Source organism: Misgurnus anguillicaudatus, chromosome 3 (assembly GCF_027580225.2).
Source record: "Misgurnus anguillicaudatus chromosome 3, ASM2758022v2, whole genome shotgun sequence".
In the NCBI taxonomy this organism is placed as follows: domain Eukaryota; kingdom Metazoa; phylum Chordata; class Actinopteri; order Cypriniformes; family Cobitidae; genus Misgurnus; species Misgurnus anguillicaudatus.
Genome location: NC_073339.2, coordinates 9,068,624 through 9,085,207, shown reverse-complemented (window position 1 = coordinate 9,085,207; position 16,584 = coordinate 9,068,624). Strand labels below are relative to the sequence as shown.

The 16,584-nt window shown below is 33.7% G+C and overlaps 1 protein-coding gene and 1 long non-coding RNA gene across 3 annotated transcripts in view; one reads left to right on the top strand and one right to left on the bottom strand.

The window, feature by feature from the left end:
- Positions 1 to 227: 227 nt before the first annotated feature.
- Positions 228 to 16,584, top strand: part of LOC129444114 (probable E3 ubiquitin-protein ligase HERC3) — a 40,198-nt gene continuing 23,841 nt past the window's right edge. Inside the window, exons 1-8 of one of the 2 annotated variants that reach the window (XM_073860965.1) lie at positions 228 to 670; positions 749 to 857; positions 2,259 to 2,335; positions 3,278 to 3,499; positions 3,579 to 3,670; positions 3,743 to 3,873; positions 4,025 to 4,152; positions 4,244 to 4,320. In XM_073860965.1, the coding sequence (XP_073717066.1) occupies positions 463 to 670; positions 749 to 857; positions 2,259 to 2,335; positions 3,278 to 3,499; positions 3,579 to 3,670; positions 3,743 to 3,873; positions 4,025 to 4,152; positions 4,244 to 4,320 (1,044 nt within the window). In that variant the 5' untranslated portion in view covers positions 228 to 462. The remainder of the gene's footprint in view (positions 671 to 748; positions 858 to 2,258; positions 2,336 to 3,277; positions 3,500 to 3,578; positions 3,671 to 3,742; positions 3,874 to 4,024; positions 4,153 to 4,243; positions 4,321 to 16,584) is intronic. The other variant, XM_073860962.1, reaches the window with a different exon arrangement.
- On the bottom strand, positions 4,576 to 8,684 carry LOC141358947 (uncharacterized). Its single transcript, XR_012365501.1, has 5 exons — positions 8,598 to 8,684; positions 8,005 to 8,059; positions 7,396 to 7,546; positions 7,086 to 7,244; positions 4,576 to 5,745 (listed from the first exon to the last, which is right to left on the bottom strand). It is a non-coding gene; the product is annotated as an uncharacterized lncRNA (long non-coding RNA).

Sequence of the window (16,584 nt, the reverse complement as noted above, 5' to 3'; positions counted from 1 at the left end):
ATTATTCAGTCTGTCATTAATTTAAAAAACATTTTCATTAAACACATTTTGGATTTTGTAATAAAAGAAACGAATATTTTTGCACAATTATATCAATATAAATAAATATATTTTATAAAAACTGAAATGTTTGTGAGGTCAAGATTAATAAATGACCCTAAACTTTTCATTGGTTGCATGATCTCTAAATCGTAAAGAACAAAAATATGCCTGTCGTTTGAAATGTCAGTGAAGGTTCATGAATGATTCAAAATTATTTATTGTAGCATTAATGTAATTAATAAATAAACCACCTTCATTAATAATGACTTATGATCAAAAAGTTTACTTTCGTTTCCAAAGAAATCGCTAAGTTGCGATTGTGCTTGAAATGCTGACCTCTGCTGTCATGTATAAACGAAAGTACAAGAAGAGGAAATCTAGAAGGAAAATGTAAAGCTTCAGACTTTAAAGTAGGTAAAGATGTTGTACTCATGGGGAACAGCTGATGAAGGGGGATTTGATGTGGCCACGACAGAGAACACAATTCAAGATCGCTCTACGATAAAAACATTGTGCTCAAATTCTACGATCCAGGATGAACCAACGGGAAAATATCTGGGATTCATTGGCGATGATGTCTCAGTCCTTAAAATGTGTAGAAACGGAGAGATCAAAGCCAAGATTGAAAGTAAGGCATCTCTGACTAATATGTGCAAATACATTTTTGACCTTAAGACTGTAATTAAAAGCAATGCTATTGTTTCAGACTTTAACCTAAAGAAAGACAAGATTAAACTGATGAGGAGTGGACAGGCTCGTGCGCTCCTGCTCAATTCTGAAGGAGAGATTCTCTTCATGGAGATTTCCTGCAGCAGGTAATGATAATACTATTTATTTGTTTCTTGTTTATCATATAAATTAGTGTCGTTGTTATTATAATGGTTCATATATTTATATACACTACCAGTCAAAACTTGTTGGAACCTCACCAAGGAGATATACTGGATCATATTACCATAAATAGGATACGGAAGTCCCTCCTTCCAGTTAAAAGAACCAATCAACAATCAATAAAGACTGACGATTCTCTTGGGGAGGGGCTTTATACAGAGTTGCGTGAGGGTTGTGGCTAGAAGAGATACAGCTACGGCTACGCTGGTTTTCATTCTAATCCTAGCTCCTAAACCTAATTTAGGCCATAGCTGTTTCCTATCTACACTGTTAAAATGTCTGTAGAAATTACAGTATTACAGGCAGCTAATTTATGTTATTTACTTTTGTTTAAAGTTAAATGAACAATAAACATTAACAAGTCTTCGAATAAAACTAAAATAACAGCATCATGCAAAGCATTCTGGAAATCAAAATCTGAAAGAAAAAACAGAAAAAGGTTGATGAGGATTTTTGGTTCCCAGAAGGCTTTGCATGAGGCTGTTATTTTATAGTTTTATTATGTAAAGAAACAAAGACTAGTTCATGTTTAATGTTCATTTAACTTTGAACAAACTGTTGCCAGTAAATGACATAAATTTAAATCTACAGTAAGTAACTGGCAAACAGCTGCATAACTACAGCAATTTTTTTTACAGTGTAGCCATAATTGCTGTTAATTATCCTAACTTTAAACCCAACATCTCGCAAGATTTGGTCATAGCTGTATCCCTCTAGCCAGAACCTCACGTGAGTCGCTTTTCAACCTGTGCGATTGCGGAGCTGACGATTCAACTTTGACTAAAGGAGTTTTTACAACAAAGAAACACAAAATATGGTACAGTTGATTTCAGGGTTAATTGTTCATAATTGTGATTTTAGCATGCAATATATGTCATTACCAATATAAATAAGACTTCAAGTGAAATAACTGCAGAGATGTTGCAAACGTAGGTCAGTAAACTTGTTAAAAGCATGTGACTTGAGGCTGAGCTCTAACTGGCTTGTTTCAGATCGTCCTTGGGGCGCAACACTGTGTGCCCCAAACCCACCCTCAATATTGTTTTTTATGTTTTGACGTCATATGACTGAATTGTTCTCAGAGTCTCATAACTATGTTGACGATTGTCATGTAACTGATCGTTACAATACCGATCAGACGAAAATATAAAGAAAACGCAGCTGTTAAAAGCCTAATGAACCTGTAGGTCATGGGTTTGAATCCCAAAGAACATACTGTACTACTGAAATAAAATGTTTGAAATGCACTGTAATACGCTTTAGATGAAAGCATCTGCCAAATGCAGTTAATTATCTTTAGTCGCACGTAATTCCTTTTTTTTTAGGATCTTCAAAAATCTCTGTGACAGACAGGTTACACAGGTGGCGTGTGGAAACCAGCACTCCATTGCAATCATCAGTGGTATTAACATTATTTATTCTTTTATTCTCCTAGAAGTTCTGACTTTTACTTAGTGTCATACTAAGACACATATACTTTCCTACCCATACAGCAAAAAAAAAAAAGATTTTCAAATAAAAATATATGTGCTGAAATATATTTGAAATATGTTTACAAAAATGTATTTTCACCAATAAATTTTTTGGCCATTTTTTGTATATACAAGCCTGTAAACATAACAGGTTTGAAAAGGTTAACATTTAATTTAAAGGGGACATATTGTGAAAATCTGACTTTTCCAGGTTAAAGTGCTATAACAGCGCTTCTATCAACCTAGAAAATGTGAAAAAGAACAAACAAGTGACTTAGTTTTGGTAATCCATTCTCTGCAAGCATGTGAAAAAATAGGTAATTAAAATTTGGCTCCCCTTGTAATGTCAGAAGGGGATAATACTGCCCCTTAATCTGCACTACCCAACCACGGCACTGCCATTTAGTGCAGATCAACTCATTTGCATTTTAAAGAACCCAAAACAGCACATTTTGCCCACATCTAGAAAGTGGCAATTTTAACATGCTATAATATATGATCCATATGAGCTAGAACTTTACATACATACTCTGGGGACACCAAAGATATATTTGACATCTTAAAAAAGTCTTGTTAAATCAAATGTCCCCCTTAAACAGCTCAACTGAAAAAATAGCTATAATTTTATATTTTATACATACTTTTACATTTTATAAAAACTTTTCTATTTTGGCCAGGAAAATATATTTTTTTGTCGTATGGGTTGTAAAATTAGAAATGTATTTGTTGCAATATATGCTAATATATGGTGGTTAAAACTAAATATATTTACAAATTAAAAAACATTTAATTAAGCTTTACTTCCTACAAAATGTAGCATATATTTAAAACATATTATCTGTAATTTTAGTTTGTTCCCTTTTCCGTTCCAGATGGTCAGTTGTTGGTATGGGGTGTAAATAGTCACGGTCAGCTGGGTTTAGGAAAGGGCGAAAACCTCATCCGTTCCCCTCAACCTCTCAGATCCCTGTGTGGGATCCCAGTAACTCAGATCAGTGCTGGAGGAGACCACAGCTTCGCCCTGTCTCTCTCTGGAGCTGTGTTCGGCTGGGGGAAGAACATTTCTGGACAGCTCGGCCTGGGAGACACAAAAGGTATTGATTTATTATTGTCTCATTAAAAATGTATTTGAATTAATTGATATTATAAATACTGGTGGTGATGTCGTCACAGAGAGAGACACTCCGACTTGTGTCAAGAGCTTGAATCTGAAGAAAACAATCTTCATCTCATGTGGAGAAGAACATAGTGCTATTCTGACAAAGGTAGATTCATTTTTTTTTAAGTTATAATTTGATTCTTATAGTTCCCCTCAGTAAATTGTTTTGTTTCATCAGGGTGGATTTGTGTTCACATTCGGATCAGGCAAGTATGGACAGCTTGGACACACTTCACAAAGAGACGAGTATCACCCTCGGCTGGTTGCTGAACTCATGGGGTCAAAGGTGTCTCAGATAGCGTGTGGAGGGTGGGCACCTATTCACTATTATAAAATATTAAACTTATAGCAATGTAAGAAATTTAGGCTGGTGTTTTCTCATGTGTCCGACATTCAGGATGATCATGGGGTTTGTTTTAATGAAGGAAGATTGTAAGTCATTTCATGATTTTTTTAAAAGGCACCACACCCTTGCAATGTCTGAATCTTTGAATGTGATTTACTCATTTGGATGCGGAGAGCAAGGGCAGCTGGGAAATCAAACAACAGTTAACCAATCTGTGCCTTTACCCGTACGTCTGCCTTCAGGTGAAAAATACAGCCAATAATATATAATATTAAAAAAGTGTTTCTTTTGTTGTGCTTTATTGTATATTGATTGTTGTGTGCTATCTATTAGGCCAAAGTCATGCATTAAAAGTGAAGAAAATTCTGGCTGGTGGGAACATTTCTTTTGCCCAAATCTGTCATGAAGAGGTAAAACTGCTCAATATTTTTAGGAGTTTCATTTTATGAAAATAAGTGCACCCGTTTTCATACTTCATCTCTTTATCTACACTGTAAGAAATTTCCCTGTTAATTTACGGTAAAATACTGGCAGCTGTGGTTCCAGCCATTTACTGTTATTTTACAGTTTTCCCACTGTTTTTTCATTTTACAGTTGTGCTGTTATTTTACAGTTTTCCCACCGTTTTCCATTTTACAGTTGTGCTGTTATTTTACAGTTTCCCCACCGTTTTCCATTTTACAGTTGTGCTGTAATTTTACAGTAAAGTACTGGCAGCAATGGTTCCAGCCATATACTGTTATTTTACAGTGTTGCCTCCGTTTTCCATTTTACAGTTGTGCCGTAATTTTACAGTGAAGTACTGGCAGCAATGGTTCCAGCAATTTCTTATAATTATACACACTCATTACTGTTTGTTTTCTTACATTTTTAAGTTGTGAAACATAACACAAGTTAGTTAATATTTACTCTACTGTCTGATATCCTAACATCTAATAAAAAAAGAGAGATGACTGACATAGTGCTCCATTTTCCATTTATTAATACAACTGTTATTACAGTCTTTAAACAATCTTTTAGCACTGTAAACATTTACAAGTATGTTTAACAATAAATGCACTGTTACAGAGAAAAGGTGCCATTAAAAAGCAACCACAGAGTAAAGTAAGATCACATTACAAAATTAAAGTGCAATTGAAGGAGCTAGGGAGTAACAGTTACAGTGAATTTAACAGTATGTTAACTCTTTCCCCGCCAGTGTTTAAAAAAAAAGTTGACAGCCAGTGCCAGCGTTTTTAATGATTTTTACAAAAGTTTAATGCCTTCAAGAAAACATTCTTCTTTAACTATATAAACCTTCAATATATCAAATCGAATCAAATAAAATAACAAACCCCTCTGCTTTCAAACAACAAAAAAAAAAAAATTCATCCTACCTTAATTAGTTCTTTTTTACCACCTCTCAAATATGTGTAGGTTTCTTCAAAAAGACCATATTTTGAGCAAAAAGCTGAGATAATGGCGATTTTGTGAAAGACTTCTGATAGAAATCCGGAGCAATAATCAAAACATACACTGAGTTTGAATTGTTTGACCTGAGGAGTTGCTTCCAGGTTGTATAAGTTGGGTAAGAGCGCTATAATAGCGGAAATACGGATTGCTATAAAAACTTGTCAATGGCGGGAAAGAGTTAAAAACAGAAATCACAGAAAAAAGTGCAACTCAAGGAGCTAAAAACAAACTTACAACAAGAAGAAAAAACTGCCAGCACGGCACAACATATTTTAAAAACCTGGCATGAAATGAAGAACACATTAATCAAACTAATTTTTGGAAAAAAATTTAAGTGTCTTACTCCAGCTTCTGATTGCTCTGGCCTGAGAGGAAATCCAGGTCTGTAGATAGAAAACATTTTTTTTTAAATGTTAGTAACAAAATATAGCACATGGCAAAAGCTAGTGCTCATACACTCTGAAAACACTTTTTAATTTATCAGACAAAACACAATCTTAACAGAACTGCAGGTCAAGACCAGAAAGTTCAGCTGTGTGTAAAAGTGATTGGATTTTCTAGTTAGCCAGAAAGGAGTGAACAATTACAGTATGTCACAAAAGTGAGTACACCCCACATATTTAGCAATATTTTAGTATCTTTTCAAAGAGACAATACTACAGAAATGAAATTTGGATATGTTTCAGAGTTTTAGTGCTTCTTGCATAGAACTATAAATTTATTGTCCTCTGAACATAACTTGACATACAGCCATTAATGTCAAAATAACTGGCAACAGGTCAGTGAGTACACCCTAAGTGATAATAGATGTATATGGTTTAATCATGCAAAGCCACATGTCCTATTCATAATTCATGTTTTCATCTGCTTGTAAGGACAATGCATGTCTATCTTGTATTAGAGCTGTTCAAATTTGATGCTTTGAGTAGAATTCTCTCATACTGACCAATGGATGTTGACCATAGCACCTCATGGTAAACAACTCTGATGATTTGAGAATTAGAATTGTTGCCGTCCATAAAGATGGCCTAGGTAGGCTATAAGAAGGTCAGTAACAAACTGAAACTGAGTTCCAGTACAGTGGCTAGGGTCATACAGAAGTCTTCCAAGACTGTTTCCACTCGGAACAGGACATGCAAGGGTCAATCAAAGAAGTTGAGTCCTTGTGTTATGCGTCATTTGCAGAAACTGGCTTCAAAAACAGATGCACAAGTGCTGCCGACAAGAGCATCAAAAAACGCTCTGGTTGCCCTGCCAACAACGCTATAGAAAAAAAGTAGTGGCCACTCTGACGCCCGAATGCACTCTCGGGAATACTTTTCCACCTTTAGGTTGGATGTCATCAAACCACGTCATAGCTCATTACCATAATGTAAAGGGTGTACTCACTTTTGTTGCCAGCTATTTTGACAATAAGGGCTGCATGTTAAGGTATTTTCCCAGGACAGTAAATATATACTGCTATACAAGGAGCACGTTGACTACTTTAAAAAATATATGTACTACTATAAAGTATGTATAATTTATTTCTATTGAATTGCCCCTTGAGAAGACATGCTAAAATATTTGCTGAAATGTGAGGGGTGTATTCACTTTTGTGACATACTATGTGTGTATAATTAAGAGTTAACATACACTCTTACCACTGAATTTGAAAGTAGATTAGAGGTGGTAACTCTTTCAGCAAGCATGTAAGTGGTGGGGAGTAATTAAGTTTAGTTACCTAGACAAAATCCCATTCGAAACGGATGAGGTTCTTTAGGAGGGATGCAACTTCTGGGTTGACAGTAGCAGTCTTCTTATTCACATTCTTTCCAGTCTTCTTAACGACCTTGACTTTGCTGGTCTTCGAGCCTTTTTCAGGGTTTATCCGAAAAATTGTCTAGGGTATTAATAAATATATTTATAAAAAAAACACTCACACAGTCGACCCTTTTTAATTTAATTAATGCATTAAATATATAGTTGCTGAAATTAGGGAGTAATAAAAGAGAAAGCAATTTACAGGTTACAGAAGAAGAAAAATGAAATACCTCTAAATAAAATCCAATGTGCCACATGCCTCTGGATACTGAAGATTTAAGACGTAGTACATTGCGAACAGTAGAAATCTTGCAGTCCGAAATCTTGGGTATACGGCCTCACAAATCACACGACCCTCAAGGATAATCATCTCTGACCTCCCTAAAAAATATATATTTAAAAAATCTGTAATAAAATAAATAAATAAATAGTTCTCAGGGTGTATTTTTTCCAGTTATGCTTAGATAATAGTCTATGACTTTTCTGTTATCAGAACACATACATTTTCATGAGTAAATTGGAACTTTGCACATGTCCAACCTAAGTAAGTGAAGCCCATAGTCAAAATAACATGTAAATGAAGCATTACAATAATCCACACGATTCCAGTTTATTAGTGACTGTTTTCTGTGGTGAAATCTACATGTTTGTAAGAAGCTATTTCATCATTAAGATTTCTCTGTTCTTCGTGCATTACAATACACAGAATAGACACAGGCCAAGCACTGCTTGCATCACAATTTGTGTCTGTGTAACGTTACTTGCATGTGCCTCACAAATGCAGACAGTACTGCTTAAGTCAATACAAAGTTTGCAAGAAAACATGTCGTTAAACTTACCTAATATAGCGTTGTTTACTGTCTCAGAAATACAAGTACATCGATTGAATGATTCCTGTACAAGATAAAAATAAAACAATTTATTTATTTCGGGTTATTAACTTTTTGGAGAAGACTTGAAAATGCTTGACCTGTTGTTGATTGTCAACGTCTCTCTGCAAAACGCGATTCGCGCTAAAAACAGTCAAAAATAACTGCTACTGACTAACGACCTCATTGGCTTTTTGAATAAGACTACCAACTTACATAAAAGCCTACGTGTGAATCTCGATCAAATACGAGTAACGTACTTTTGCGTGAATTATATTGCGTGGTGTAAATTAACTTCACATGTGCATCTGGTATTAAAAATCAAACACACAACAGATACACATTAAAGTTACTACTAAAAATGTCGAATTTATATCACACATTTTAAACCAAGCAAAGTATTTGCTGTAATAATCAAAGGTTGGAGAAAACTGAGTAACGAATGTTAAGAACTGCCTTCAAAACGCGATTCGCGTCAGGTAGCAGAGTCACAAAAACTTCTTAAAAGACATATTACAAATTGAGGGAAGCATAATGAAATAACAACAAAATTACAAACTTACATTGAATCGTGTCCTTTGTAACAACGGAGGAAAAGCAGGAGAAGAGATGAGCTGCGACGTCATCTTGTTTACCGCGCTGTTTTGAAACCCCCGTCAAGTGAGCCGTCATCTGCAAATGCATGGTCAAGCAAGCCGGCGTCTAAATTGTCATGCACGTCATTTTGTAACATTACGGTACGGATACTTGCAGCGGCCAGAAAACTGACATAGACCTACGCGATTCGACTTCGCGCGCGCGCCTAAAGATTTGACGAACGCATGACGTTAAAGTACCGCGAGAGCGGCTCGAGAAATATTACGGAGGCTAATTTCGACTTGCTCTCGCGGTGTTTGACGTCATCCGGCTGTCATTTTTTTGCTATTTAATCGGTTCATTTACCCAATATCAAGAAAAACGTATTAACAACGTATTTTATATTACACATTACAAAAAAAATGTCTAATCACAGTATGAGACATTTCACTTTCAATTGTTGACAAAAATATTGTTTTTTTAATTGTTTCCAAATGTTTTGTAACCTTACTTTCTTGCTTTGCCTACAGGGTTTAGTTTATCTATTAACAGGATCTTCTTCATGATGACCCACACTCTGTTCATGTCACTTTTCTAACTGTTTTACTGGACATTTATAAAGAAAACTATAGGCAAAGTCTGTCAACCATACATCAACATGTAGCATTTTTACATTGCTATGATTCAAAATCCTTAACGTGTAACAAGAATACTTTAAGAATATCTTCTTTTGGATGACCCAAACTCTGTTCATGTCACTTTTCAAACTGTTTTACTGGACATTTATAAAGAAAACTATAGGCAAAGTCTGTCAACCATACATCAACATGTGGCATTTTTGCGTTGCTGTGATTCAGGGTCCTTGACGTGTAGCGGGAATGTTTTGGGGGTGTCTTCTTTTGGATGACCCAGGCTCTGTTCATGTCACTTTTCAAGCTGTTTTACTGGACATTTATAAAGAAAACTATAGGCAAAGTCTGTCAACCATACATCAACATGTAGCATTTTTACATTACTATGATTCAAAATCCTTAACGTGTAACAAGAATATTTTAAGAATATCTTCTTTTGGATGACCCAAACTCTGTTCATGTCACTTTTCAAACTGTTTCACTGGACATTTATAAAAAAAACTATAGGCAAAGTCTGTCAAATATACATCAACATGTAGCATTTTTACATTGCTATGATTCAAAATCCTTAACGTGTAACAAGAATATTTTAAGAATATCTTCTTTTGGAAGACCCAAACTCTGTTCATGTCACTTTTCAAACTGTTTCACTGGACATTTATAAAGAAATCTATAGGCAAAGTCTGTCAAATATACATCAACATGTAGCATTTTTACATTGCTATGATTCAAAATCCTTAACGTGTAACAACAACATTTCAGGAATATCTTCTTTTGGATGACCCAAACTCTGTTCATGTCACTTTTCAAACTGTTTCACTGGACATTTATAAAGAAAACTATAGGCAAAGTCTGTCAACCATACATCCCATGTAGCATTTTTACATTGCTATGATTCAAAATCCTTAACGTGTAACAAGAATATTTTAAGAATATCTTCTTTAGGATGACCCAAACTCTGTTCATGTCACTTTTCAAACTGTTTCACTGGACATTTATAAAGAAAACTATAGGCAAAGTCTGTCAAATATACATCAACATGTAGCATTTTTACATTGCTATGATTCAAAATCCTTAACGTGTAACAAGAATATTTTAAGAATATCTTCTTTTGGAAGACCCAAACTCTGTTCATGTCACTTTTCAAACTGTTTCACTGGACATTTATAAAGAAATCTATAGGCAAAGTCTGTCAAATATACATCAACATGTAGCATTTTTACATTGCTATGATTCAAAATCCTTAACGTGTAACAAGAATATTTTAAGAATATCTTCTTTAGGATGACCCAAACTCTGTTCATGTCACTTTTCAAACTGTTTCACTGGACATTTATAAAGAAATCTATAGGCAAAGTCTGTCAAATATACATCAACATGTAGCATTTTTACATTGCTATGATTCAAAATCCTTAACGTGTAACAAGAATATTTTAAGAATATCTTCTTTTGGAAGACCCAAACTCTGTTCATGTCACTTTTCAAACTGTTTCACTGGACATTTATAAAGAAATCTATAGGCAAAGTCTGTCAAATATACATCAACATGTAGCATTTTTACATTGCTATGATTCAAAATCCTTAACGTGTAACAAGAATATTTTAAGAATATCTTCTTTTGGATGACCCAAACTCTGTTCATGTCACTTTTCAAACTGTTTCACTGGACATTTATAAAGAAAACTATAGGCAAAGTCTGTCAAATATACATCAACATGTAGCATTTTTACATTGCTATGATTTAAAATCCTTAACGTGTAACAAGAATATTTTAAGAATATCTTCTCTTGGATGACCCAAACTCTGTTCATGTCACTTTTCAAACTGTTTCACTGGACATTTATAAAGAAATCTATAGGCAAAGTCTGTCAAATATACATCAACATGTAGCATTTTTACATTGCTATGATTCAAAATCCTTAACGTGTAACAAGAATATTTTAAGAATATCTTCTTTTGGATGACCCAAACTCTGTTCATGTCACTTTTCAAACTGTTTCACTGGACATTTATAAAGAAAACTATAGGCAAAGTCTGTCAAATATACATCAACATGTAGCATTTTTACATTGCTATGATTCAAAATCCTTAACGTGTAACAAGAATATTTTAAGAATATCTTCTCTTGGATGACCCAAACTCTGTTCATGTCACTTTTCAAACTGTTTTACTGGACATTTATAAAGAAAACTATAGGCAAAGTCTGTCAACCATACATCAACATGTAGCATTTTTACATTGCTATGATTCAAAATCCTTAACGTGTAACAAGAATATTTTAAGAATATCTTCTTTTGGAAGACCCAAACTCTGTTCATGTCACTTTTCAAACTGTTTCACTGGACATTTATAAAGAAATCTATAGGCAAAGTCTGTCAAATATACATCAACATGTAGCATTTTTACATTGCTATGATTCAAAATCCTTAACGTGTAACAAGAATATTTTAAGAATATCTTCTTTAGGATGACCCAAACTCTGTTCATGTCACTTTTCAAACTGTTTCACTGGACATTTATAAAGAAATCTATAGGCAAAGTCTGTCAAATATACATCAACATGTAGCATTTTTACATTGCTATGATTCAAAATCCTTAACGTGTAACAAGAATATTTTAAGAATATCTTCTTTTGGAAGACCCAAACTCTGTTCATGTCACTTTTCAAACTGTTTTACTGGACATTTATAAAAAAAACTATAGGCAAAGTCTGTCAACCATACATCAACATGCAGCATTTTTACATTGCTATGATTCAAAATCCTTAACGTGTAACAAGAATATTTTAAGAATATCTTCTTTAGGATGACCCAAACTCTGTTCATGTCACTTTTCAAACTGTTTCACTGGACATTTATAAAGAAAACTATAGGCAAAGTCTGTCAACCATACATCAACATGTAGCATTTTTACATTTGCTATGATTCAAAATCCTTAACGTGTAACAAGAATATTTTAAGAATATCTTCTCTTGGATGACCCAAACTCTGTTCATGTCACTTTTCAAACTGTTTTACTGGACATTTATAAAGAAAACTATAGGCAAAGTCTGTCAACCATACATCAACATGTAGCATTTTTACATTGCTATGATTCAAAATCCTTAACGTGTAACAAGAATATTTTAAGAATATCTTCTTTTGGATGACCCAAACTCTGTTCATGTCACTTTTCAAACTGTTTCACTGGACATTTATAAAGAAAACTATAGGCAAAGTCTGTCAAATATACATCAACCATACATCAACATGTAGCATTTTTACATTGCTATGATTCAAAATCCTTAACGTGTAACAAGAATATTTTAAGAATATCTTCTTTTGGAAGACCCAAACTCTGTTCATGTCACTTTTCAAACTGTTTCACTGGACATTTATAAAGAAAACTATAGGCAAAGTCTGTCAAATATACATCAACCATACATCAACATGTAGCATTTTTACATTGCTATGATTCAAAATCCTTAACGTGTAACAAGAATATTTTAAGAATATCTTCTTTTGGAAGACCCAAACTCTGTTCATGTCACTTTTCAAACTGTTTCACTGGACATTTATAAAGAAAACTATAGGCAAAGTCTGTCAAATATACATCAACCATACATCAACATGTAGCATTTTTACATTGCTATGATTCAAAATCCTTAACGTGTAACAAGAATATTTTAAGAATATCTTCTTTTGGATGACCCACACTCTGTTCATGTCACTTTTCAAACTGTTTCACTGGACATTTATAAAGAAAACTAAAGGCAAAGTCTGTCAAATATACATCAACCATGTATCAACATGCAGCATTTTTGCCCTGCTATGATTCAAAATTCTCAACGTGTAACAAGAACAGCAACTTGCTGTGTATCGCTATGAAAATCCTGCGGACAGAGGCACCTAGATTTGATGCCAGGAGTAGGGACTCTCCAGGCCTACACATACAAGAATTTTACATACATACACACAGGGCTGCTGCTGGTCAAATGGTTGCCCTAAGCGGACTTTTACTGTTGTGCCCCCTTTAGTTAAAAAACAACAACAAAATCGCATGCAACTTTATGCAACTTTATTAGAATGCTATTGATATCATTTATACTTGCATTTTGACAGCAGCTCAAAAACTACATTTATACAAATATGCCGTTAGATATATATTATAGTCTATATTTCTGCATCTTTACCTGTGTAGCTAATGGACTTTACCTTAATCTAATGTGACAATCCTAATCTTACATGTCCGCTATTTTTTGGGATTACTAAATGTCTTTCATGCAATTACAATAAAAGTCAGCTTTAAGAAGAGAGCATATGTCTCTTACAGTTTTTCTCATTTGCTAAAACACTAAAACCCATTGGCTGAACAAAGTTCTCAGTTGCATGAACTGATTTATCTAATTGTACAGTCTGTTGTCAATACCTTAAACCATTTCACATCATGAACCACATTTTGCAGATCTCGACTTTTTAGCAACACTTCACACCCTTATTCATTCTCAAAACAAATTCTGCACTCTAATACACATATCATGCATACTGCTAAACACAAGCACACATGTCATTGATTACTGTAAACACACTCAAAATGGATTTAACCAGTTTCAAATATTGTGACACAACCAATATAAGCCAGTTCACTGTTGTATACTGTAGTAAGTATCATGGATGTCCTGCAAAAGTTTGTTCAAAATCCTCATTTCATCTCTCAAAAGTAAATTTTTACATCATCAAATTTGCTAGTCTGTATGTATGTCATTGTTCATGAACAAGACATTCAAAATGTTTACCTATGTTGTCAATATACTGTAACTAGTGTACACAATTATATGTTTCAGTATTTTTGGATGTAAACTGTGGATGAATTTATATTTTCACATTATTTCTGTACATTTTCACATTACAGTTCTTCTGAAATGCTAAAACACATTTTTAGAAACCATCACTCATTTTCTCAAAACCTTAAACACAAATCCCAATTTCAAACTAAATTTCCAGCAAACTCTTCCAGCAAAATCACACAATTCCTTCAAAACCATTTCATTTGTACACAAAATCAAACTTAGCTTTCAAATCATACACACATAAATCTATAATATAAAACACTACAAAGCAGCCATTAGACACTACCTTAAAAAATGGAAAACACAACATCCAGATCTGCTTACAGAAAAATACATGTTTATTGTACATTGTAACAACACACTTACAAATCTATATTACTGTAATCACAAGTTTAGTTCAGTGAATATAGCGAATACTTTACTGTAAGTACTGCAAGTAATAGTAAGTTTTCAATATAACTGTAAGCGGCACTTGTATTTTGTAAAAAGTCAGCAATCCAACTGCAAATTTTGCCAATTGCATCGTCTCTGGTGTCCTGTTCTACCTCATACTCTTCATCTGCGCCTCAGACTGTTTGCAATCCACACAATTCGTAAAAAATACCATTAGATAAAAGTGTGTAGAATTCTGAGTTGTTGTGTTTACTCGATGATGACGCTGTTGTAGTTGTGTTCAACTTTTGCTTGCCTGTGTTTAGCATTTATAAAACAAGTGCATTGCAGTGTGAAATGTGTGTTTTAGTGAGAAGTTTGTGTTTAGAATTTTGCAAATAGAGTGCATGATTTGACAAATGGGTTTAGGCCACTGTGAACTTGGTTCAGAGATTGGGGTTTAGTGTTTTAGCAATTCAGAAAAACTGTATTTCTTCAAATTACACACATTGTGATTTAGAAATATGTTTTAGTATACAGTGTAAATGTCAAAATTTTTGTAAAATCCAAATTTCAGGATTCACTTGACAGGAATTTATCAATTCTTTTTACATTAAAAAAAAAACAATAGAATACATGCTTCATGCTTACAGTAACAGATGGTCACCAATTTTGCATTACTTGCACAATGAACTAATTACTAAATGTTGATGTATAGTTGATGTATATTTGACAGACTTTGCCTATAGTTTTCTTTATAAATGTCCAGTGAAACAGTTTGAAAAGTGACATGAACAGAGTTTGGGTCATCCAAAAGAAGATATTCCTGAAATGTTGTTGTTACACGTTAAGGATTTTGAATCATAGCAATGTAAAAATGCTACATGTTGATGTATGGTTGACAGACTTTGCCTATAGTTTTCTTTATAAATGTCCAGTAAAACAGTTTGAAAAGTGACATGAACAGAGTTTGGGTCATCCAAAAGAAGATATTCTTAAAATATTCTTGTTACACGTTAAGGATTTTGAATCATAGCAATGTAAAAATGCTACATGTTGATGTATATTTGACAGACTTTGCCTATTGTTTTCTTTATAAATGTCCAGTGAAACAGTTTGAAAAGTGACATGAACAGAGTTTGGGTCATCCAAAAGAAGATATTCTTAAAATATTCTTGTTACACGTTAAGGATTTTGAATCATAGCAATGTAAAAATGCTGCATGTTGATGTATGGTTGATGTATGGTTTACAGACTTTACCTATAGTTTTCTTTATAAATGTCCAGTGAAAAAGTTTGAAAAGTGACATGAACATAGTTTGGGTCATCCAATAGAAGATATTCATAAAATATTATTGTTAAACGTTAAGGATTTTGAATCATAGCAATGTAAAAATGCTGCATGTTGATGTATGGTTGACGGACTTTGCCTATGGTTCTCTTTGTAAATGTCCAGTGAAACAGTTTGAAAAGTGACATGAACAGAGTTTGGGTCATCCAAAAGAAGATATTCTTAAAATATTCTTGTTACACGTTAAGGATTTTGAATCATAGCAATGTAAAAATGCAACATGTTGATGTATATTTGACAGACTTTGCCTATAGTTTTCTTTATAAATGTCCAGTGAAACAGTTTGAAAAGTGACATGAACAGAGTTTGGGTCATCCTAAAGAAGATATTCTTAAAATATTCTTGTTACACGTTAAGGATTTTGAATCATAGCAATGTAAAAATGCTACATGTTGATGTATGGTTGACAGACTTTGCCTATAGTTTTCTTTATAAATGTCCAGTAAAACAGTTTGAAAAGTGACATGAACAGAGTTTGGGTCATCCAAAAGAAGATATTCCTGAAATGTTGTTGTTACACGTTAAGGATTTTGAATCATAGCAATGTAAAAATGCTACATGTTGATGTATGGTTGACAGACTTTGCCTATAGTTTTCTTTATAAATGTCCAGTGAAACAGTTTGAAAAGTGACATGAACAGAGTTTGGGTCATCCAAAAGAAGATATTCTTAAAATATTCTTGTTACACGTTAAGGATTTTGAATCATAGCAATGTAAAAATGCTGCATGTTGATGTATGGTTGACAGACTTTGCCTATAGTTTTCTTTATAAATGTCCAGTGAAACAGTT